We start from the raw sequence: 25,284 nt of genomic DNA on the forward strand, positions 1-25,284 counted from the left end.
AGCATAAATAAGGGATCAGTTGTCACGTTCCGGCATAAACATTGGATCGGGTACCACGTTCCGATATGCTAACAGTTTGGGTGTGGGTTCCATGAGAGGACCATTGAATTGGGTTTCGTGTGAGGACCATTGAATTGGGTTCCATGTGAGGACCATTGAATTGTGTTGTGTATCTACTTGTGATGATTACGTTCATATCTAATGATGATTGATATTGGAAGACTGTATGTTGCTCTAAATTGATAACCAATGTGTATTATTGAGAACGTGTGATGCTATATTGATCCTGAAAAGATGACCAATATAGTATATGTTCGGTATATGCATGTTTTATAATGTTGTGGTTACTTGCATGTGTTTCACTTGTTGGGATAGCCACGTGATCCTACCAGTACACTATGGTTGTGTACTAATATTGCACTTGCTTGTTCTTTGTTGAGTACAAGGCATTTTCAGGCTACTATTGATAGACCTCAGCTAAGTGACTATTGAGCGTGACCGGATTCAAGGGTGAGCCAGTTCTTTCGGGCCGCCATGAATTTTTCTTGTTTAAGTCCACTATTTTCGGACACCGACTTTTGTTTAAGGTGTTGTTTAGTTTCGGGCTTGTCCCCCTTGTTCTTAGACTTGTCGTTAGTAGAGTTTTGGTACATTGACTTTCAGGTTCTAGGGGTTGTTCTTCCGCATTAGTTTGGTTAGTTAATTATTTAAACCTTGGAGTTTATGGGGACTCCATTTTTATAGTCATTTAAACATGCTTCCGTATCTTTAAATGCCTTAGTTTTCATAAAATTTATTTGTTTGGGTTGTAGTAATGATTCTCCCACCAGAGGATTTGTGTGGGTGCCAATCACGACTATCTGGATCGTAACAAATATAATATATCTTATTTATTATATACAATGTGCTTTTAGATATTATTTTGGAATCTCATTATTTAATAATATGATTTGTTAAGAGTTGAACAAATGAAGGAAAAGGTATAAGGTGGATTTCACTCAATAATATGACAATTTTGTATGACCTTAATTCATATTTATTTTTTCTCCTTTTTTTCTACCATTATCTTCTTCATTTAATTATTTAGTTTATTTTGATATCTCAAAAAGTCTTCACATTCAATTACTTAACTTTTCATCTCCCACTATAATATATCATTTATTTTATATATATATATTAAAATTAAAAATTAAAAATATCTAAATGCACATTATATGTAATAAAGAAGATTAGTCCAAAAATGATATTTATCTTTTTATTCTCAAAATTTTGACCTTTCTTAATTTTTTCAATTTATATTATATGATACTAGTATACGTGTCTACGCATTGCGTGGATATTTTAAAATGAATATTTTTTTAATTTAACAATGACTAATATGAATTATTATTGAGCGTATATATATTATATATGTTTTACTTAGTATTATTTTCTCTTTTTTTGGAACATTGTTTTAAATATAAAGATGCATAAAATCAATTGTACTTTAAACTAATAAAATCTTGTCATATTTCTCATGGATTATTAGAATTTTGTCCATAATGTAATTTCTACGTAGATTTTTTAAAGAAAAACCTTTAATGTTGTGATTAAAAGGATAGTTACAAACCACTTATCTATAAAAAGAAGTGTAGTTAAATTAATCTTTACTTATCAATTAATTTATAGATGTTTTAAACCTGTTATATTTAATTAATAAAATATTAATTTTAAATGCATTCATTTTTAGAGATAATCTGATTTGCAATTGGAGGATAGGCTATGTGCTTGAGAAAATAGGCAAATTAGTTTTACAAATTTAAATATTTTAAAAACAATTAATTATAATGCTTTTGGAAATGACACATCGTATAAAAAAGTCCTAATTTGCTATAATGGTCTACAACAATCAAATTCTTGACAACAACAACAACAACAACAACAACAACAATAATAATAATAATAATAATAATAATAATAACAACAACAACAACAACAATAATAATGATAATGATAATGATAATGATAATGATAATGATAATAATAATAATAATAATAATAATAATAATAATAATAATATCTTCACATCAATTATATATATACCATGAACTTTCCTAGGCTCTGATACCAACGATACAGGATCACTGACCTGGCGGTGGTCCGCCCAGTCATAGATCAAGCAAGTTAATATCCTTAGAGGTAGTCCAACTACATAAGAATCGAAATACACAAGAATATTAACATAGTTTCTCAGACTGCATGGTTTAATTATTTTACCCAAGCAAAGGGCCTGTCAAGAAGCTAATACATGCTTTTATTAAAAAATTATCAAATAATATTTCAATATCTTCAAACATCATAATTAACCCTGAGGGGTAGCTCGGCTGGTAAAGGCCTGAGGACAAAGTCCTTCAGGTCGCCAGTTCGAGCCCCAGCAGGGCCACTGGAGGCATTACAAACCGGCCGCGTCTCCAGGGCCCCGTGGAACTAACTATGGTGCACCCGCCTTGAAACAGCGGGACCCGGTGGGTACAAGCTAGTCGGGTTCGCAAAGCGACACCCGGAAACCACGGATAAAAAAAAATTTAAAAAATAAAAAAACATCATAATTAGATACGATCATCTCAAAAATATAACATAATTAAGGTGAATTTATACTTCTTTGTTATCAGCAAAGTGATATAAAAGTTCTTTATGAAAAAAAAAAGAATATGACGTATCAATTTGAGAACATAAAAACTCAACTCAAATAAGTCGTTAAAACAATTGTTTTTACTATCCAAAAAAAAAAAAATCCTTTTAAATGAATCAATTAAATTGAAGGCAACAGTTAAGCAAGTTTAGAGTACCTATTGAAGTTAATGATTAGATCTAAAGATAATAATAGTGGGTCTAATTAAATAAGAGCAACTTTCACATATAGCAAACACAAAATTCATATTTGTATGATATAACAAAGTTTGTGTAATTGCGCTCCATAGCAAACATATATATGTATAATTCGCTATACATATACAAAAAAATAATTGTATAATTCGTTATACATATACAAAGAAGACAGTTGTATAATTCGCTATACATATACAAAAGAAAGCAGTTGTATACAAAAGATCAATTGTATAATTTGTGTATGTATAAAACGAGAAAGAGAGAAAGGCAAAAGAAAACTGGGCAGGGAAATATTTGTATTGTATAATTATAAGTGTATAGGATGAAGATATATGTAATTGCATGTGTATATACAATTTTCTCTCGCTTTATATATACAAACAGAAGCGCAATTTATACATTTCGCTCTGTTTGTATAAGCGAGAGAGGCGAGGGAGGCGAGCGAGATTTGGGAGAGTGGCGAGCAAGATCTGGGAGAGGGGAGAGAGGGGAACGAAAATATATGTAATTTCCTCTCGCTTTATATAAACACAAACACATTTTATACATTTGTGTATAAAAGCGAGAAGGCGAGCAAGATTGCCACCAAACGAGAGTGGCGAGCGAGATTCTACCAGGGAGAGTGGCAAAAATAGCAATAGTTTGCTATAGGGTACAATTAAATCAAAGTATTTTTATAGCATTTAATTTAAATTAATAGTTTGCTATTATATACAATTTTCCCATTAAATAATAACATATCTTAAAAAATTTAATTTAAAATGAATTAAAGTAATTGTACATTCTTTATTGTCCCTTGATTCACCAATGTTTATTAGTTGTTTATGATAAGTACAAAACATAGTTTCGACTCTTCTTTAGCCAACTCAACAAAAGAACAAATTATGTTGTTGATTTTAAGTCATGACACCTTCTCAACCTATCAAGCACATTTTTATACAACTTAAGATGTAAATTTAAAATCATATAGTGTTAGAGACTTTAAAATCCCATAAAATTCAAAGAATAAAGTTCCAACTTAAGTTATCCAATTTTTACCTATCTAGGTGCTAAATCTCCCACTAATGGTGATCCTCTCGATATTGAATTTCTCACTGATAGGACTACACTCGATAGAGTATTAATTTGCTATATTTTATCTATTATTACTTTCGTGTTATACAAAACAAATGAAATTTTAATAACATGTTAGAAGTACTATTTTACTTATTGATAAAAGAAATAGAAATTCTTTTTACCCAATAGATTTTGGTGCATCAAAATTTTAAGGAGAATTATACAAATAATAATAAGGAAGAGCATATTGTGGGTCAGCAACATAAATCAGTTAATATTTAAAAAAAGTTTTGCAAATATTTTAAACATCTGCCAACAAATTATATAAAATTAAACAACTGAAGCAATATTTTTATTCTACATGAACAAAAAATATGGAAGCATAGCATAACTATCAAGTTATATTGTATGACAATCACATTCATTACACCTGCAATAGCCACAATAACTATAGTGAATGTTAGAAAGTTGGAGCTCTTGTATAAAACATGCATAGAAATAATACAAGAGGAAATTGATAAGCCTTATTAACAACGACTCCAAGTTGAACTTTTTCAATAAATCTAAATTTTTTTAAACATTATGATAATGATCATTATAAAATTAAAGTAGAATTTTTTTAATTATAAAAATAGACATAGTTCCCTGATGAGTGCATATTTGGGAGCGTTTTTCATTGACCTAGTAGATTCCATCATCATATATAATTTACTCTGTTTTGTCAGCAACCTTGCAAACCTGGTGCCATGGAACCATACATTTTCTTATTCTGTAAAAAGGGATTTTGAGGAAGTAACAAAAACAATGAAGTGTTCAAGCCTCAGTCCTTATTTCTCAATATATAGTGTGTTAATATTGCTCCTTCATGTTCTTCATTAGAAAATTGCTCCTTTATGTTCTTCATTAAAAAAATTGCCCCTTCATGTTCATGAGACTGTTGATCACTCTTGCTTTTTTCAGTTTTCTTTAACTCTGTGGATGGATTATGAAGACGGACAAAACCACAGGTGTTTTGGCATATTAATAATTAATATACAATTTTATCTTTTAAAATTTAAATTTAAAATTAATTATATTCAAAAACTTATCCGTTTGGATATTGATTTGGATAACTAGTAAAAAAGGAGACCTAAGATGGAGTTACGTAATTTATTTTTTTTATTTTTTTTTTGTAAAATTGTATCTTTTTGAGTGTTAACGATTTTTATTTTATTTTCAGATTTTTAAATTAATTTTAATAATTCCATAAATTTTGCATATTTTCTTAAAAGAATTGTAGATTATTTGTTTTTATATAATGCAAATATTAAAGAAAATAGGATGGAAATTCTTGTTTTTAGAATTTTTTTTAAATGAAAGAATCGATTAATATTTTAAAAAAAAAATTCTTCAAATGTAATAAATGTTTTCTTTTAAAAATGTAATAATTGATTACTTAACTATTTTTTTTGAAAAAATAATGTTATTAGTATTTTATTATGTTAAAAGAAATACGGTTTGTGAAGTTTCTTTTATGTTTGACATATTTAAATAAAAAAATATATAAAAATGTGAAGTTTAAATAAAAGCTTGAACTAATTAAATATCCGAAACGGTGCATTTATTTAAAAATATTAAATCCTAATTTTTTTGTTGTTGACAGTTGGCTTTAACTGGAAAATTACATTTAAAAATATTTTAAAATCAAATTTTGAAGAACAGAAAGATGCAATTTGTTTAGTAATTGCTGACATGTGGATTTTTTTTAATAAAAAACTTATTATTTTTTTTAAATTGACTTTTTAAATACTGAAATTTTCAGATTAATTGTAGCGCTGACATGTGGCATTTATTCCTCTCCTTTTATATATAGATAGATATTAAAAAACTTAAAAATTATTTCTTAATCATCCATCTATTTTTCAATTTTAAAAGTCCAAAAGTTATTGTTCATTGATATAATGATTTAGTGATAATTTATTATGTAATACTCTAAAATTATATACGCGTTACCCTTTCTTCTTGCAGAATTTATTTTTGTTAAAAATCTTCAAACAATTTCATTACCACATTTAACAGTCATTACTTTTCATTAGTCTTTCTTTCAGTATCGGATGTTTTAGCATCACTATATTACTCCTTCTCTGTCAACCTCAACATCCAAAGCCATCATTTTGAGATATTAAAAATAAAAATAAAAACAAATAATTAAATAAAGAAAAAAGGGTTAAGACAACAAAGATAAATATGAATGGAGGCCATATTGTCATATTACCCTAGATGCATAACTAAAAATTATAATTAAAAAATATGAATATTTAAATGCACATTATATATAGAGAGAGAGAGGCGAATTCAGGATTTCAAGAAAACGGATGCACCATTATTTTAAAGATAAGATCAAAAAATTTATAATAACAATAACTAAGAAAGCAATACATAAAAATTACATTACCACATTAAATATCATCAGTTTACAATTGTACTCGATTATTTAGCTATTGATGATTTCCTATTATAAGTAATGACAAGATTTTTTTATATTTAAACCCTAAACTTAAAGTAATATATATTTTTATTTTTATTCATTTTGTTAGTTTGTTTATTAAAAAGAGAAACCGTAAACTAAAATTACCTTAAACTTTGACAATGATGATTTCTCTAGATTCTTGACTTGAAGTTGGAGACTTGAAGCTTCTTCTTTGTGTGGAAAATAAAGGAAAAATCTTTTTGGCCAGAATTTGGTCAGAATGATATTTTATCTATGTTATTTTAACTTTTTAAATATTTTTACCCTTTTAACTTTAATACATTTTAACTAAAAGTTTGAAAAAAGACCAGTTTATTTTAAAATTAAAAAAATATTATAGTTTTTATTTTAATTTTCTGGGCAAATTCTAGCCAAATTTTCTGGCCATTTAGCACTTCCCGAAAATAAAATAAAAATTTGAAGAGAGAAGAGAAATATTGTTGACACTTGGAACTTGAAAAGTGGGTGGGAAGGAAACTTTTGAAGACTTTGACTTAAGAACTTTCAGAATTTAGTCTTTTTTTTTATAATGAAAAACGTGTTTTTAGTTAATAAAAATAAATTGAAGTGAATTGGGGCTGGCTAGAATCGAACTTGCGACCTTCGTGTTAAAATCTCACAGTCATACTAGTGAACCATCCAGTCATCTTGAGAACGGGTTCCACAAGTTTTAATTTAATATATTCTTTAATAATTATAGAAGTAATATATCGAGTTTAGTCGGATGACCACGAGTTTCGGTGACCCAATTTTTATACATAAATTTGACACGTGCATTGCACGTGATTATTAATTCAGAAAATTTAAGCGAAGATTTGAATAATAAGTTTTGCACAAAATAATATGGCAGATTCTTTTGTGAAAATTCAATGTGGATCGGCACATATATCTCATATTCATACGAACCTATGAAGATGGTCAATGAAATATTTTATTAGTTAAATGCAGTAATATATATATATATATATATATATATATATATATATATATATATATATATATATTTCAATTTGATGAGGTTCAATCATGTAATTAGTCGTATCTCACTAATATTACCTTATAGACGATATTTGTTGTGTATTTTTCTTGTCATCCAACCAGATGTGCTTTACACGTGTATTCCACTTAATCTGTTTAGATGTCATATGAACATGCGGAGAACAGCTACATTTTATTTTTTATAACTATTTTTGTATATTAATTTTTATTTTATAAGTTATAACATAATAGATGCTCGTTTTGTTGCATCTCATATTTGACTTTTTGAGTGTCTGTGTACATAAATCAAAGATAGTTATCTAACTGTCCATAGTTAACTGAGAAAGAAAAAAAAAAATTTACCAAAAAAAACCAAAATTAAAATTAAAGAATATATTCTATCTATGAAATCATATATATTATCACATGTTTATCTTACACCCAACAAAGATATAGTTCATATACTTGTAAACAATTTTCAACTTATTCAACCAAGCATGATTTCTCCAAGGAAGAATAACAACACCGTGTTATCACATATATAGGGGCGGTATAATAATATGAAAAATTATTGGTCAAAAGTTAATATAAGGAAAGATGAAAGATAGAAATAATTAATGTAATAACTATGAAAATTCATAATATTATAACTAAAGAATGTAAAAGAGTGCGAATAACATTCGCAATAATTAGTAACAACTAAGAGAATTTATATGTTATAACTAAAGAATTAACGTGCCATAAATGAATTTATAATAAATTTTGTACTTACATAAATGAATATGACTTTTAATTAATGTTACTTTTTTATTATAAATATTAGATTTTAATTCAGTGTAGGAACAAAATGAAAATGTTTATTCCATATTACTGAATATAAGATTTATTTTGTTAATGATAAATTTTAAATGATTCAAATATATTTACATATTTCACATTTATTGTGAGTTTTTTTTTAAAAAAAAAACTCGGAAAATTTTAAAATAACATATTTTTAAGTTAGAAGATTTTGTTAACTTGATAATACAATTGTGACTTTATTTTCAAACAAAACAAACAATATAATATCAAAGACATTGTGAAATAAAATCAGAAAAAATAGTATACAAAATGATAATAGTAGAACAAGTCTTTTTTTCTGAAATAACATGGGAAGCACCACGTTGCTTTGAACATTTATCATCTTCATCAATCTTCCCTGCAATTGTTTTAATATTATGAATTACTCAATGGATGGGGGTAAGATTAGCAAATTATAGAGACAAAATTTGGAGAAAACATTCATAGGTAACACCACCTTTTTCTTCACCTTGTCCCAATTTAATCATATATATATTTGCATTAATGAATATATATATCTCATAAAAATTAGCTATTAAATAAATATTAAAAATTAAACTAATATAGCCTTCCACTGGCGTTATTAGAAGTTATATGAACTTTCTTCGTCGAAAATATTGAATTATTACGAAATAGTAAGATAGTAATACAAAAGGGCAATGTTTACATAGTAATAACAATTTTAAAGTTCTGATAAAAAAAACAATTTTAAAGCAAACTTCCTGGCAATCTAAATCACATAAATAACATTGATAAATAAAGTCATTCTTTTGTCTTGAGCATCAAAAAAGCAAATCGTGATAATTCTCTAACTCTTGAGAAGTTTAATAATTTTGGACAAAGATATTCAGAAAAATATATCTACATCACAAGAGAATGAATTTAGACTACAATAAAAATTAAACTAATACAAACTTTCACTGGTGTTATTACAAGTCATATGAACTTTTCTTCGTTGAAAATACTGAAATATTAAAAAATAGTAAATCTATAAAACAAAAGGATAATGTTTATATAGTAATAGCTATTTTGAACCAAACATCCTGACAATCTAAATCACATAAGTAACATTGATAAATAAATTCATTCTTTTGTCTTGGGCATCAAAAAAATAAATCGTGATAATTTTCTAACTCTTGAGAAGTTTAATAATTTTGAAAAAAGATATTCAGAAGCATCTATCTACATCACAAGAGAAATTGTTAACAAAAACAAATGAATTTAGACTACAATAAAAATTAAACTAATACAAACTTCAATTGGCGTTATTACAAGTCATATAAACTTATCTTCGTCGAAAATACTTAAATATTAAGAAATGGTAAATTAGTAAAATAAAAGGGCAATGTTTATATATTAATAACTATTTTGAAGAAAACTTCCTGACAATTTAAATTACATAAGTAGCATTGATAAATAAAGTCATTTTTTTGTCTTGAGCATCAAAAAACAAATTGTGACAATTCTCTAACTCTTGAGAAGTTTAATAACAATAAAAATTATACTAATACAAACTTCAACTGGCGTTATTACAAGTCATATAAACTTTTCTTCGTCGAAAATACTTAAATATTAAGAAATGGTAAATCGGTAAAACAAAAGGGCAATGTTTATATAGTAATAACTATTTTGAAGCAAACTTCCTGACAATCTAAATTACATAAGTAACATTGATAAATAATGTCATTCTTTTGTCTTGAGCATCAAAAAAACAAATTGTGACAATTCTCTAACTTTTGAGAAGTTTAATAATTCTTTAAAAAAGATATTCAGAATCATGTATCTACATCACAAGAGAAATTGTTAACTAAACAAATCAATTTAGACTACATCATGTTAACTTCATATATTGAAACATTACATACTAATGTATATACTAAGCAAAAAAAATAATTATTATATCATCATAATTATTTTCCGCAAGTACTCGAGGTTAAGGAATATACCCTCTTAGGATAGAAAAATTACTTCATCAAAATAGTGGTACCTCATATTCCGCTAAACTTCGCACTCACTCAACGACAATAAATTACACGAAATTTTTTTAAAATGCAAGAAGGAGATTAAAAAAATTATGGTTGAAAAATGAGAGGAAACCTCTCTATTTATAGTCAACAAAGGGTAGTATGAACAAGTATTTTTTGTGTCTTATCTGAAAAGTCATGACCTTTCCAAGAAGTCACAACCCTTTCGAATAGTCACAACTTATTGAAAAAGTCATAACTCTTTGAAAAAATCACAACTCTTTGGCAAAGGCACAACTCTTTTGAAAAGTCATAACTCATCCAAAAATCACAACTCTTTGAAAAAAGTCACAACCAATCACAACGAAATTAGGAATATAATAGTAATTTAACGAGTTCATGCTTTTAAGGTTAGATCAAGAATGCTATTTATCTCTTTTTTTCCTTTTTCTTTTTATTATTATAAAGTAATAATATCTCCTAGTATACTATTTATTTCTGAATTTTTTTATAATTTACCAATATCAACCTCCTAATTGCATGTTACAATTATAACTTGGGACATATATATGTCATTAACACGTGTTAATAAACTAAAGCCTGATTAGAGAATTTTGTACTGATTGAAACAAGTTGTTCACATTTAACATTCTTCCTACAAAAAAAATTAAAAAAATTCTAAAGATTAATATTTTAACTTCTTATTATCCAGAGAAGCACGGATGAATACACTAATTAATAGAGACAGTAGAGAAAGGCAGAAAGCTTCTGCAGTTCTGCTGCTGTGTTGCGTAGCGTTAGTAGCCACTGCAACTAGTAAATTGTCCACAGCTTGGATCAAACTTACAAATTCAGCAGTAAATCCCAAACAAGATACCAAGACCTAAGGCAAGAAAAGATCACAACCAAAGCAACAAATAATCACCATTTATAATTTAATCCTTGTACCATCCCACAATGTAAAGAATTCCAATATGACTGGACCAAAACTGTGACAAGAGTGTCTCCCTGACGACCCTTGAGCTTAAAACTCATTTGATGACAAAAAAAAACTCAGCAAACCGTGATCACCAACAGTCCTATCCTTACTGAAGGAGGACTCAAATGCAACACTTTTAATATACACACTCTACAAAAAGAGGAAAGGGTTTCCCGCCTTTGCTCACACTCCTTCAACCAAAGTGACAGCAGGCTGATGCATGACCTCAAAAGCCCAAATGAATAATGTTTGCAAGAAAGAATTAATAATCAAATATTTGAAACCCACGAAGCTTCAGCTTAGCAACTTCCATTGCATTGGAGATTGTCATGATCCAAAACACCTATGATGATAGAATGGATTGCAGTGCTATCTGCTGCTGAGGCTGCAAGGAAGACCATGTTGAGGCCAGAGTGGCTGGTGGTAATGTTTGCTGAAGCTGCCTCAGCAGATTAATCATCCTACTGGCTGTTTGCTCAGTAGCAAGGTCCTTACCAGTACATAGAACCTACAGAACAAGCATAGACGCATTTACACAATGGCAGCGGTTACATGAAAATCAATATGATCAAGTGAAATTCAAAAGGACAATCATGCTACTTGAGGGGGAAAACGAACCCCAAAAAGAAAAAGAGAAGAAAAGCATTTCACTGGAGCCCCTAAATAAAGAGATCAGGGAGCAGGAACCACAACTTGAAATTTCAATCCAACCACTGGTTCAACATGGGGAATCTGGTTTAAGACTGCTACCTTATTTTACCAAAGATACTTGACCTATACAAGAAGCTTTAATAACTCACCTCAGCAAAAACTGATACAATTTTTGGAAGGTACTGATTGTTAGGACCCAGAAGTTCTACATCTGACCTGCAAGCAGAACAATATGGTAATATGTAAAGACTAGATAAGGTATTAACACATCATATATGTCAGCAAGTTTGAATTAATGCAGATTGGTGAATGTCAAAACATGTCAAGATGACTCAGATCAACCACCCATAGATCAAAGAAATATTCAACTGTTATATACACTGGGTTAGTGACAAAAATCACACTTTATTAGAAGTAAGATCAAAGAAACATTCAACTATTACATAAACTGGGTTGATGACAAAATCACACTTTATTAGAAGGTATATCAGGCTCCTTCTAAATATTGGAAAGAAATAGCTTGGGATTCACATAACTGAATCCGTCTAGCTTTGGGATTAAGGTGCAGTTGTTGTCATTGCATAATCAAACTTGATCGCAGATATGATCAACCAAACTGTTATAAACCGACTAAGTGCCCGTTTTCTGCTATGATCACAATTCACATAGCTCCATTGGGACCGCTATAAACCGCCTAGGTGGCCGTTTGGATTGGCTTATTTTAAGTGCCTTCAAGTCAATAGATTTTAAGCACTTTTGGAGTGTTTGGGTAGATTCAAAAAGTGCTTATAACTTATAAGCACATTAAAATGACAAAAATAAGCCAAAAGTCATAACAGAAAATTGCTGAAAATAAGTTGGACAATATACTGTTTGACAGACCCAAAACATTAGCTGGAAAATGCATGGCTTGTTCATAAAAATTTGAAAAACAGAGGTTGATCTCTATCCAGATCTTTCCACCATCTCTAAGGCAAGAGAAAAGGCCAAAGAATAAAGAGAAAACTCATATAATACCTTTCAACCATTGAACAGAGTTGATCATGAACAACCTTGGCCTCGATCAGGTCACCTTTTATAGGCAGGCAATTCAACCAAGCCGGAACAACCTGACAAAAGTCATAAAAATAAGAACTTTGAACAATTATAACAGGGTACTTAATTGGTTCATGAAGTCTGTGCCAAGGACTTCAAGAACTAAGAAGGACGAAGAATTTGCTCATGTTATAGATGAAGATTGTGTAGGAAAGGTGAAAAACATCAAATCTTCAAAAACTTTTCATATCATTTGTTTATCAGAGGGGTTCGATTTATCTCCGTTGTTCGAGGAAAAGAAGAAGATGGAGAAGGTACAGTTGAGATTCGCAACAACAAAGCCAGCAAGCAGTGTGATTTCGAAGCTCAAGGAAGTGGTTAAAACATCAAAATTCAGCTAAAGGAGGAGTGTTATAATGTTAGATTGCAGGGGGAAGAGAGTGGGAGGAAAGGAAAATTAGGAGATTTTTGCTGATATATTTGCTGTGACACCTTCTTTTCTGGTTATGGAGGTGAAGAAAGCTAGTCTCTACGTGCAAAGGCTACATATGTTAGATAAATTTTGACATGCGAGCAGATGCACAATCTAGGACAGACTTAAAAAAAGCAAGCGCACTTATACTCAGGAAAGTACAGAAGCTAAAGACCAAAGAGATTCAAAGATAAACTGATGATTGATCTAGATTTGCTTCCACAACTCCAATATAAAAGGGAAACAATATGAGTTTTAATGAAAATGTTTTACAGCCCGTCCAATAGTTATTATTCAGTATAGTAACTCCATCTTTGTATGATGATAAATAAAGGTAGGAGTTACAAGCACTTGAGAAAATCACAAAAGAAATGGTTATACTCTTTATGATTTGAAGCAAGCACTGTAAGTTGAGTACTCCATCGAACACATATCACAGTTATGACCATACAAGCAAATCTCACAAAAAAGAAGCTCGGTGTGGAAGAATATACCTGGGCTGAGTCAATACTATCGCGATGAAACTGACATATCTTCCCCAGTGCTGAAACAGCATTATCATATGCCATAACATTCTCGGGTTGAAGAGCATTGGGATGCCCTATAACTACGTTGAGCCTTGAAAGAGCCTCTGAATAATTAGGGTCATAAAATGAAATTGAGATAAGAACACAATACCCCCATCGAAAATCTGGGTAAATAGTGAGAAAGGAATAGTTTAAACACCATGGTCAACTATATTATACCTCCAACAAGAGGTTTGATAACAGAACCCCCATATTCTGCACATACCCCAAGTCCATAAACAGCAGCCTGAACAAACCATTATTCGGATTTCAGATAAATCTAACAGCACGTGCAACTTGTCTGGAAAATGCTACAACCATTAAACATATACAAACCTGCCGGACATCTGGGCTTTCGTCATTGCATGCTTCCAAAAGGAAAGGAAGATATGTGTCATAATACCTATTTTGCACAGGTAAAAACAGCCAAATTAATACTTGAATACTGGCAGCTCGGTTGAGATGAAGCCAAATAAATAGACTTACTTAAGAGCTGCTTCACGGCACTGCTCAGCAATGTCATCAAAAATACAAATTGCAATTCTCCTTTCTTCAGCTGTTTTATCCTTGCCCTTGATGGATGTGGGAAAAAGATCAAGTTAAAATAGAGTTATTCAACGAAATGCAAACAGCATACAAGATGAGAGTTGTATCAAATTACATGAGGTGATCCTTACCCACATAGGCATTAGATAAGATGACAGTTCATCAAAGAATGGCAAGAAGACTGCCTTGAACGTCTTAATCAATGTGCCCAATATTTCACCAACCTGATCAAAAGAGACAATGAGATTCGAGAAGTCTAGACATATAATAGATTCCAGCATTTGAGATTTTTATCAAGATACACCACTTCAACTCATCTATGAACTTAATCTTATGCTAAACATACTTGGTCAAAAACTTCTTCTTCTTGCTCATTTTCCTCCTTGAGCAACTCACTTTCCTCTGCATCGAAGTCTTCAGCTTTAGCCCTCTCTGCACGTTCTCGTTTTCTACTTGAACTGGCTGTGATAACCTGTTTTATCTCATCCACAATGCTTCGGACCTGACCTTCATCCAGGAGTGGTCCAGAGATCTTGTAAAAACAGCAGAGCAAGATTCTTAGTAAGATTAAACATCTTATGTCCCACATGGAATACTGAAAGAATCATATATTTCAAGATGCATTCAGTCCTTGTGCAAGTTCAAAAATCATTTCACAGGTTTCTAGTCATTACTTCTGGAATTCATGCTCTGGGTCTCCTAGTTCTCATGTCTTGATAGTCTGCAATCCACTTCTCTTCAATAGTTGATGAATTTTTCAAGCACATTATTACTTCTCTGAATAATTGTTAAGCTACAGAGAACCATTTCTAGCTGTTTTTTAAATGGTGGTGGCCAGGCCACCATTATATAATGATATCTAACTTATTTTGCACTTGTTTAGTATGATAATGATATGAAATGAGCTTAAATGAAGAAGAGGGGATTCATATAGCCAATCACAACTTGATTGGGACTGTGATTGGGACTACGACATAGTAGCAGTTGTTCTTGTTGATCTCGAGGGCCAGCTAGCATGCACCTCAATACTCCGCTTCTAGCTTTGACTAAACCAATGTGACAGTATAATTTGATAAATGGAACCTAATGAAACATTCAAACACCATAGCCTCAATGGCAAGTGAACTGTCTAGATTTGCTTTTCATTTGGAAACGGGACATTGGGGGTGGGGGTGAGGGCAGAGAGGCTTTACGATATAAAGCCGCTTTTTTCCATCAATCTAATATCAAGTTGAAAGAACTGCGAGTCACATTTGCTGCCTGCACTAAGTTCTCTATCAAGGTCTTCTGTAGATTAGAATGTGCACCAGTCCATGCATAAAATATATTTTAACAAGATAATTGATCATGCATGTTGCAGTACTATTGCATACAAATGAATATTTAATTTCCCATGTGAACCGTTATTCATTAGGTACATGTAATCAAGCCAACAGAAAGATTTTAAATGACTACAAACAGTAAACAAAAATGGCCATAGAACAACCACAATGAGAACAAATGCTGCAGAGGCTGACTTTTTCATCATACTGATCACTTAAAAAGAAATATAGTTTTATAAATCAAGCTTATAACGGTTAACGCATCAAAAGAAATCAACAATCTTATAAGATTAACCAACCTGAACACACTCATTCAATGCATCCAACATACTTGCACAGATTTCTGTATCAGGCTCCTGCACAAGATAGCAACCAAAATGTCAGGGAACTTTCAATCCCAACACATGTACAATAATAACTTTCTACAGAAGAAAGAACACCATGACAACAAATAACTAGAGAGGTCAACCTTATGCAATGCTTCAACCAAAGCTGGAATGATGTAGTCTGATAATTGCTTGACATAGGTCTCATTTCGGCCCTGAGCAATCCCTTTCTCTACAGCCAGTTTAGCAGAACGTAACAGCTCTGGCATTGCTATAAAGCCAATACAAAATAAAATATCAGTCTTCTCCTGAAAAATATCAATAATTGAAGAACTAAAGAAACCCAAAGAAATGTATAGAAAACTAAGAAATCTCACCAGACACGGCTGCTTTCCTGACTTCTTCGTGGAAATAGAATTTGAGAAGTGGAACTAACGTTGGAGCAACCTATTTTAATGCATTAATATCCCTTGTTAAATGCAATTTAACTCAACATGTATTGAAGAATATGTGAGTGATTGTAAATGCCAAACCTGATCAATCCATGGATAGAAACCTTCCTTCAGTTCATCGGCATAGCAGCATAGCATATTACAAGCTGTAGCCTTCTCTTCTAAGACGCTTGTTTTGATGCCTATCCTTTTATCTCCAAGAGTTATGGTCTCCATGCTGCAAAACATGAATCTTAAATAAGATATGCCAGAAACTCCAATAGAATAACCAATAACCACAACTATGTAGCCCATACAATTCATACCATAAAAAAAAAGAAAAGGAATAGGTCATAGACATTTACAATATACAGTTAAAGTTGTTCCATGTCAGAACTTCTGAATGTAAGAATGAAGTTGCCCTCTTATCTAAACTGTATAAGAAACATTGACGGTTTGATCCAAAATGCAACACAAGCACATGCCGGTTTGGCATGTGCCCTTTGTTTTCCACAAACCAATGTGAATGGACACAACACATACCACACTAACCATGGGACTGACCATGTGGACAAGATCTACATGTATACAAACTATTTAGGCCAAATACATAGATAGCCATTCAAACTTAGCATGATTATCATTTAGACACCTTATCTTCAGCCACGACCAGTTGAACAACTTTAGTTAAGAGAATTGTCCCTCGGATACAAAATGCTGATGTGGCAAACCATGTGTATCATACTCAGTTTTGAGTGTAGACATAGCTTCACACCTCTTTTTTTTTTAGATAAGGGTAACTATAGCTTCACACCTCTTTTTTTTTTAGATAAGGGTAACTATAGCTTCACACCTCTTATTCAGCTAATAAATTTCTCATTCTCTTCTTAAGAAGATGAAAATTCCTAATTCTCCCACTCTTGCCATTATTTGATGTTTTTGTCCCAACAACTACAGTATTCAACTCAGAGTCTTCTGGAGCCTTTAGCAATGCTTTTCAAGTATCTTCTTTTTGTTTCTGATTTTAGCCTCTTCCTTTTTTTCCAACTACTGATAATTCGTCCTTATCAGGTAAGTAATTAATAGTGTGAAAGAGCATAGTGTAAACCAGCCACCCCAAAAAAATTGTTTTTTACTAAATAAATATGTATCATATGGTGGAGAACTAAGAAGAAACTCATCTGCAGTTGTTGCCTTGATTTGGATTATCTGGGATTGGACCCAGCAGACTATATTCCATTTTCTTGCTTACCATTTTGCATATTTAGGTTCCTCCTTGTCCAATGTTCGCCCAGTGATTAAGTCATTTCAGCTTGTCCAATTCGTCCATGTTTCTTAATCATCTAGATTAGAGCAATGCTCCTTGGTTTGTTTTAAATTTCTATGCTGGACAGCAAAAAGGAGTACCTTGGTGTTGGATCTGTAGTTGTTGCCTTGCATTTTTTCTTGATGGTACTGTTGGTAAATGCTCCATAACTTGTGACACCAAGTTGCTGCTATTTCTGAAGGCTGATGACTAAGGGAAGTGTTCTATTTTAGGATGAAGAAGATGAAGCGAATGGGGGTGAGGGGATGGACATATATTTTTTTTCAAATGAGATATTTTATGGGATGACATGTTTTTTAATGACATGTTCTTTATTTCATTGGCCATTGACACATTATCAGTGTGGTCACAGCTAAAGTTAAGGTGTCTAAATGACATTCCATGCAAGTTTAAGGGGATATCTACGTATTTAGCCAAATTTAACTGGCATGGAAAAACAATAGTAGGTTTTTCTCTTCTTGAAAGCTGTGCCAAATGTTTCACCAATTTCATAATTTTTACCCAACTCTAGAATATAAAAATTCAAAATGACAAATAACACCAGCTGAGAGGAACTTCATAATTAAAGGTAGAAGGCAAACTTCAGTGAGAAAATCTTACCTGTCATCATCTGAGTCATCAAGTTCATTGTCTGAATCTGCGGATGATATGGTCACATCAGGCTTTAGTTGAGCAGACAGAAGTAAAGGAGGCATGACTACACTCATGTAAGGCAGGAAATCCTGTCCCAAGCACTTGCAAAGCCTGGCCCATGCCTACAATGATATCAAGAATATAGTGATGACAGTGTTGAGATAAATTCTGTGTGCGGAATCAAGAAATGCACCCAAACCTGCAACATATAACTAGTAGTAGGGTCATCAGTCTCCATTTGTGATCCTTGTAGTGACATAAGCACTTCCATAACCTGTTAAGGCAATAAAGGTTTAACTGTAAGCAGAAACTCTTTCTTGGTGTACTGTACTTCAGCTTTAGCTGGCATACATCAATAAACTTTACTTCATGAAAAAAAAAAGTGTAAGCAATGTGATAAAAATTGAACTGATCAGAGTGGAATATATTAATGAAGGTCCGTTATTTCTAATGGGTATTAAAAGTGAAATAAAAATCTTATTCACTAAAACTGCGCAACATTGTTCTGTATTGTCATGCTGACCTGCTTAGCATCATCTCTGAATTTGTCTTTTCCAACAGCCATCCCAACCAAGCTTATGCACTCCATGGCTTTGGCTCGAAGCATGCGGTTAGATTTATCATTCGCATTTACCAGGATGGTTTTCAAATATGGCATTACAGCGTCATAGTACTTCTGGAAGTGCTCCTGTTGAATGCAATTTATTAGCAATTCTAGTCCAAAATGGAAGTTGAAATAAATGGAAGCAGAAAAAGTGTAACAAGTTAATACCTGTGATGAATCAGCCACCGAAGCCAAAGCAGTTAATGCTCCTTCTTGCACCATTTGTTTTCCGTTCTGCATTTCAGACAATAGCAAAGAGCAAAAGAAAGCATGAGTGTCATTTGCCCAGCAGTAAATGATATGACACCATATAATCTTGGGTGGATTACCTGTAGAAGAACAAGTAGTTTGCTAACTATTCCATCCAAATAAGGTGTCAAAATTTCTGGTGTGCAGTTCTCACTGAAGTTGAGGACAGCTGACGCAGCATGTGCCTGTGAATTAAGGAAAAGAAAAAGGGAAACCCATAATTAGCTGCATTGACAACAAAACCAAGCAATCACATGCAAAAGCACCATAACCAACAGTAATGCATAATGATATGTTAAGTGTCGACAAGTTCCCAGAAAAGTAGAAGCAGAAGAGAACTTTTGTAGTTAAGAAAATTCACCATCACCAATGATTAATCAGGTGCTAAAAACATTTGGTTTCACCAAAGATTTGATCAACTATAGTCGCATATAAAATAATAAGGCAATTTATCATTCTTTCCACAGGTGAAAACAATCAGTTGCAGCTCAATCCAAATAATGTAGGGTTCAACCTAAGTGTCTGCTCTGCTCGATTCACACCTGTTTCATTTCATCACTGAATAACCTGTCTTTTTAAGGCAAACTAAGTGCCTGCTCTCTCCATTCACACCTGTTTCATTTCATCACTGAATAACCTGTCTTTTTAAGGCAAACTAAGGGTTCTCCAGAAACTAGAGGTGTCTATAAGAATCACTCTGTCCGTACAAGGGCATAAAAGTGGCGAACCAGAAATTTTTAGGGGGGAAAAAAACAAATAAAAACAGCTATATCATTATCTACTAATTGGTGTCATCTATTAGATTTATTTATTCCCATTGTGTTCTTTCTTTATATGGCAACAATCAAGAACAAATAATCCAACACGGATGAAAGCATTAATGTAAAAAGTTAATGCACTTATTGCTCTCGTATTAAGCCTCGTCTTACAGCGCTGTTCAGGAGGGGCATTCGACAAAGATATAGAATCTGTAATGGGTTCACAAACCATTATGACACACCTGTACTCGTGGATTTTGAAAATCATCCATAGCTGTTGCCAATGCTGGCAGTACTCTGCTGTGGTACTGTACTTGCAAATCAGGCCCCAAGTCAGTAGACAACTGGCCAATTGCGTTAATAGCTGCCCATCTCACTCGAGGATGAGGATCTTGGAAACAGCTCAAAACCATGTTCACGACTTGCTCCAAATTCTTAATCATTACCTTTTACAGCAAAAAAAAAAGAAAACCAGCGGGATTAAAATCAACAAACAAAACAAAACAAAACAAACAAGACTTAAATTGAACAGATGGCTGAGTGAAGAGTCTTCAACTCATAAATAAATACTTGCTTAATTGGCACCAATGAGCAGTTCACAAGCCAACACTTGTCCAATAACCCAGTTAAGCTAGTTGATTCTCGTAAAATTAACCAAAATGGTCAATGAGCAGAAATAATAAATGAGATAAGAGTCAACAGTGATAACAGAAACAAGTAATAAATGAATCGGCAATAAGCACCAAATCTTTGCTACAACGTTCAATATAGACAAGTCTAGAGTCTAGAGTCATCAAAATTCACTCCCAATAAATAATCCCTCTACCCTAATCTATGTGTCATCTGCCCATTATAGAACATCCCAAAATGTTTGACACAATTCAATTTATATACAGCTTTTACAATTTCAGCAATACATATATTAACTGTACTACTCAAAATTTAACTGACACTACTAGACTAATATTTACTTTAGCGTGTTCTTCCTCTATCACTTTAAGATGTAACACAAAAGAATAAACATCATTTGTAATCCAAGGTGGGAAGATTTATTATCCCCATCAGCCTATTTGCAGAATTCAGCTAAAAATTATATTTTAAAATCTATTTTTCCATAACAAACTAAACTCTCACATAAACTTGAATTGAATCGAGAGAGTACAAAGAAAAAAATGGAAAATTCATTAGTACCTTTGTGCAACCTTCGGCAATCTGAGCAAGCGCAATGAGCGCAGCATGGTGCTTTTGCCATTCGGGAGCAGCCAAGTAAGGAGGCAACTGCTCTGATGCAACAGGAACAATTGTACTGCCACCCAACGCAATGGACAAACGATCCAAACACTCCTGACCAACACTGTAGTTACTTGTTTCCCCTGCATCTTCGTGCTCAACTTCAGCACTATGCCAGACAGGTTCATCATCGATATCCAGCAACATTTTCATCAAAATGGCAAACAGCCTACTGATAAACTGCGGCAATTTCCTCATCATTCCAGGAGCCCTTTCCCTTGCCTCAGCTAACGTAATGACAAATTCAATAGCCAAATGTCTTGTCCCCTCTTCTAAACTCTCGGCCTCGGCTATTTGCAACATTGCACCCACCACATCGACAAGCTGCCTCCTCAAAAACCTAGGCTCAGTACCCGCCAATTCAATCAACAACTCCAAGGCTTCTTGTGCAGTTGCCTCTTGTCCACTATTCAAAGCCTCGGTCAAGGTCTTCATCATTGCAGGCAATAGATCCTGAAATCTATCCCTGTCATTTGAGCTTGATAAACACTGAATAAAATTAATCACAGCACTTAAACCCGCAATCCTCACATCAGGATTAGGCGAGTTATTCAATGTCTGCATAAACACTGTATGCAAGTCCTTAATGTAAGGAACTAACATCTCCCCAACATATTGAGCTAATAAAGCAAAGATCAAGAAGGCAGATTCCTGTAATTTAGGTACGTCTGAAGTAACACACTGAAACATAAACGGTAGCAACTCAGGCCAATTGTTTTCGGGGAGAATTGAAGAAGCAAGTTCGGAAATAGTGTCGCAAAGTTTCTTGATGATGGATTTTGATTCTTCGTGTTGAATACATCGGAGAAGGACTGATTTGATACCTGACTGAGTAGACTCGGTGAGGCGCGGCCAGATGAAAGAGTCATCTCTGGTAAGCAACTTTCTGAGGAGGATTGTGGACATGGCACGGGCTTCGTGGTGAGGTGAAGAGGATAGAAGATTAGCAAGCTTGAGAGCGAGTGAATTAGGATCGTTTTGCTTGATGAGATTGAAGATTGACTCGGCTTGAGATCGTTGCTCGTTGGAAGCAGACATGAGATGTGAAATTAGGGTTTCGAATGGTGCTGAATCGGGTCCAAGGATTGCAGCCAGTTGAGCTTGCTCGGCAGCCATGGCGAATGAGTAAAGAGAGGCGGATGTGTGGATATGGCTGTAGAGAAGATGGCTGCAGGAGAAGAGAAGAGAAGGTGGCTGTGTTTTTGTGAAATTGGGGTTTTCTCTTACACAGGGAATTGTGTGTCGCTATGAATATATAGAGGCGTGAAATACACACTGCCGCACTCCTTACGCGGAAATAGGGAGAGAGTGGGAATTGGGAGGGTTTTGGGTTTTTAAAATTTTTTATTCATTAAATTAATTAAAAGAAAATATAAAGGTATTATTACATAAATATATTTTTTCTAATCCTCACTTTTATACCTACCCTCGAATTTTTTATCAAAGTAAGCTATTATAAAAGTCAATTTACAAAATTAGTATAAACGTAGTTCACAGTAACGTTTTAGGTTATATTTTATTGAAAAAAATTGAATAATAAAAAGACAAAAATCTGATAGAGTAAACAGGCATAAAATGTTATTGTCAGTAGCGTTTTATAATTCGTTACTCTGAGACACGTTTTACAGCTAAAATGTGACTCACAGTAACGTTTTTCTGGAATGACTGAAAATTAAAAAAATAATATTGTACATGCCTCATTCAACTTTATTAAACTTTCCACTATTAAAATGAATATATATATTTTACACATATATATTGACATATATAAATTTCTCTTTTCTTCTCTTTTCATACATAGATAATACTTTTGCAAGGAAAATAAGTTGTGAGGAGTCTTTACTACAATATCAATTAATTCCTTTGGCTCTTCTATTATGATGTAGCCATTATATTTTTTTTAATAGTTGGTTTGCTTACTTATTACATCAATTTTAATTCAATAACTTCTTTATTGATAGTCTAATATTTAATAATGATAAGAAACCGATTGGTCTAATATTTGGAAGGGATGCTATCTTAGGCTTGAATTAAGAAGATCTATCATCTGATTTATTTACAATTTTTGAAATTGAAATGATACAAGACAAGCTCCAATTTGTGTAAAGTCATCCTCACTTTTTTTTTCCTTTCGTATAAAAAAAGTATTGTCTATATGAAAAGAGAAATAAAAGAGAAAATCATATATATTTCAAATGAAGGTATGTACAAAATATATCTATCCATTTTAATAGTGAAAATTTGAATAATGAATGAGAGATGTACAAGATTGGATTCCAATTTTCACCATTGAGAAACGTTACTGTGAGCCACGTTTTAGCTGTAAAATGTGTTTCATAGTAACGAATTATAAAACGTTACCGACAATAACGTTTTATGTCTGTTTACTCCGTCAGATTTTTGTCTTTTTGTTATTCAATTTTTTTGAATAAAATATAACTTAAAACGTTAATGTGAACTACGTTTATACTAGTTTTGTAAAATTTTAAAAAAACGTATTATTTTGGTAATTGATTTTTATAATAGCTTACTTTGGTCAAAAATTCCCCTACCCTCCAACTAAGAATATACGTACATGGGTTGGTTTGATTATTCATTAAATATAATTGCACGGTTATTAAAATTACTTACCTATAAGATAGATTACAGCTTAAAAATCGTTAACTGAATAAAAATCTTCAAAAAATAAAGTTCATATAAATACAAAATACTTTCGTTGAAATGTCAGCATTCAATATGCTACATTCATAAGATTAAAGGTTATAATTAAACTAAATACAAAACAAAATATTTACAAAGTAGATTGTTTATTTTCGATCTAAAATTTATAACAATGTAACTATTACTTCCAATCTGAATACAAAAAAAAAACTTGCAAACCTAAATTTAAAATAATATATCTAAAACGTTGAAAATTATAAACTAATTTAAATATATATATATATATATATATTGATTTGGGCTCCGTGTGACTTTTTTCTACTATTATCAAAAAAAAAAGTGGTCGATTTTTCTTCAATATCAAACCAAACCATTAGTTGAGGTTTTTTTTTCTCTTTGGTTTGTCCTGGCGGTTTGGCATGTACACTCTCACCTTCAACTTTGGGTGTGCACAAATAAACATTTAAACTGTATAAAGTTGAACAAGTATACATATGTGTCGTATGGGGCATAATACACGTAGAACGTCATGTAGGATGTCGCATAAGACATGAATTGTCACGTGGGACATCAAGTAAGACGTGTATCTACTTGCTCAACTCTATACAAATTTAAGTGTCTGCTTATGCACATCCAAAATTGAAGGGTATAAATGTCAAATGAGGCCAAGTTAAAGGGAATGTTTATGTATTGTGTCAAAACTGAAGGATACCATCAAAAAAACTTGAGTTGATTTGTTCAATGCCAACAAAGTGCACTACAAAAAATTCGATTATCAAGAACAAATAATTTCGTCATTTATAAATCATATTTCGTCACTAAAAATCCTGTGAGACGAAAAATAAATCGTCAATCAGTCGTCACTAAATGTGTGTCGCTAAAGTATACAAAAATGATTTAGTGCTTTGTCGCTAAAAGTATTATATTAACTACAAAAAATAAAAATCGTCCCCAAATGCTTAAACATTTGTGACAAATTTATTTATCGTAAAATGTATATTTTTTTTGTAGTTAATAGTATGCTTTTTCACTAAAAAAGTTATTACTACTGACAAAATTATATCGTCGCTAATTATTTTACTTCAATCAGTGACAACATCAATTGTCTCTAAAGTTATATGTATTTCGTAGTTGAACAAAATCTAATTTCGTCACTAATGACCATATTTTATATACAAACAATTATTTTGTTCTTAAATATATTAATTAGAGACAAATT

At 32.0% G+C, this 25,284-nt stretch overlaps 1 protein-coding gene across 1 annotated transcript; it reads right to left on the reverse strand.

Annotated features, from left to right (window-relative positions):
* Positions 1–11,121: 11,121 nt before the first annotated feature.
* LOC125824272 (uncharacterized) lies at positions 11,122–22,636 on the reverse strand. Its single transcript, XM_049503620.1, has 20 exons — positions 21,306–22,636; positions 20,357–20,560; positions 19,437–19,541; positions 19,276–19,341; positions 19,027–19,191; positions 18,703–18,777; positions 18,471–18,625; positions 16,646–16,781; positions 16,490–16,559; positions 16,256–16,383; positions 16,086–16,142; positions 14,811–14,996; positions 14,596–14,688; positions 14,405–14,490; positions 14,255–14,321; positions 14,099–14,165; positions 13,847–13,983; positions 12,863–12,954; positions 11,995–12,061; positions 11,122–11,702 (listed from the first exon to the last, which is right to left on the reverse strand). The coding sequence occupies exons 1-20, from the start codon at positions 22,518–22,520 to the stop codon at positions 11,538–11,540; spliced, it is 3,336 nt and encodes a 1,111-aa protein (XP_049359577.1). The 5' UTR covers positions 22,521–22,636; the 3' UTR covers positions 11,122–11,537.
* Positions 22,637–25,284: the final 2,648 nt, after the last annotated feature.

The sequence above is a fragment of the Solanum verrucosum genome, unplaced genomic scaffold, assembly GCF_900185275.1.
Source record: "Solanum verrucosum unplaced genomic scaffold, falcon-dt-bn FXZP01000068.1, whole genome shotgun sequence".
In the NCBI taxonomy this organism is placed as follows: domain Eukaryota; kingdom Viridiplantae; phylum Streptophyta; class Magnoliopsida; order Solanales; family Solanaceae; genus Solanum; species Solanum verrucosum.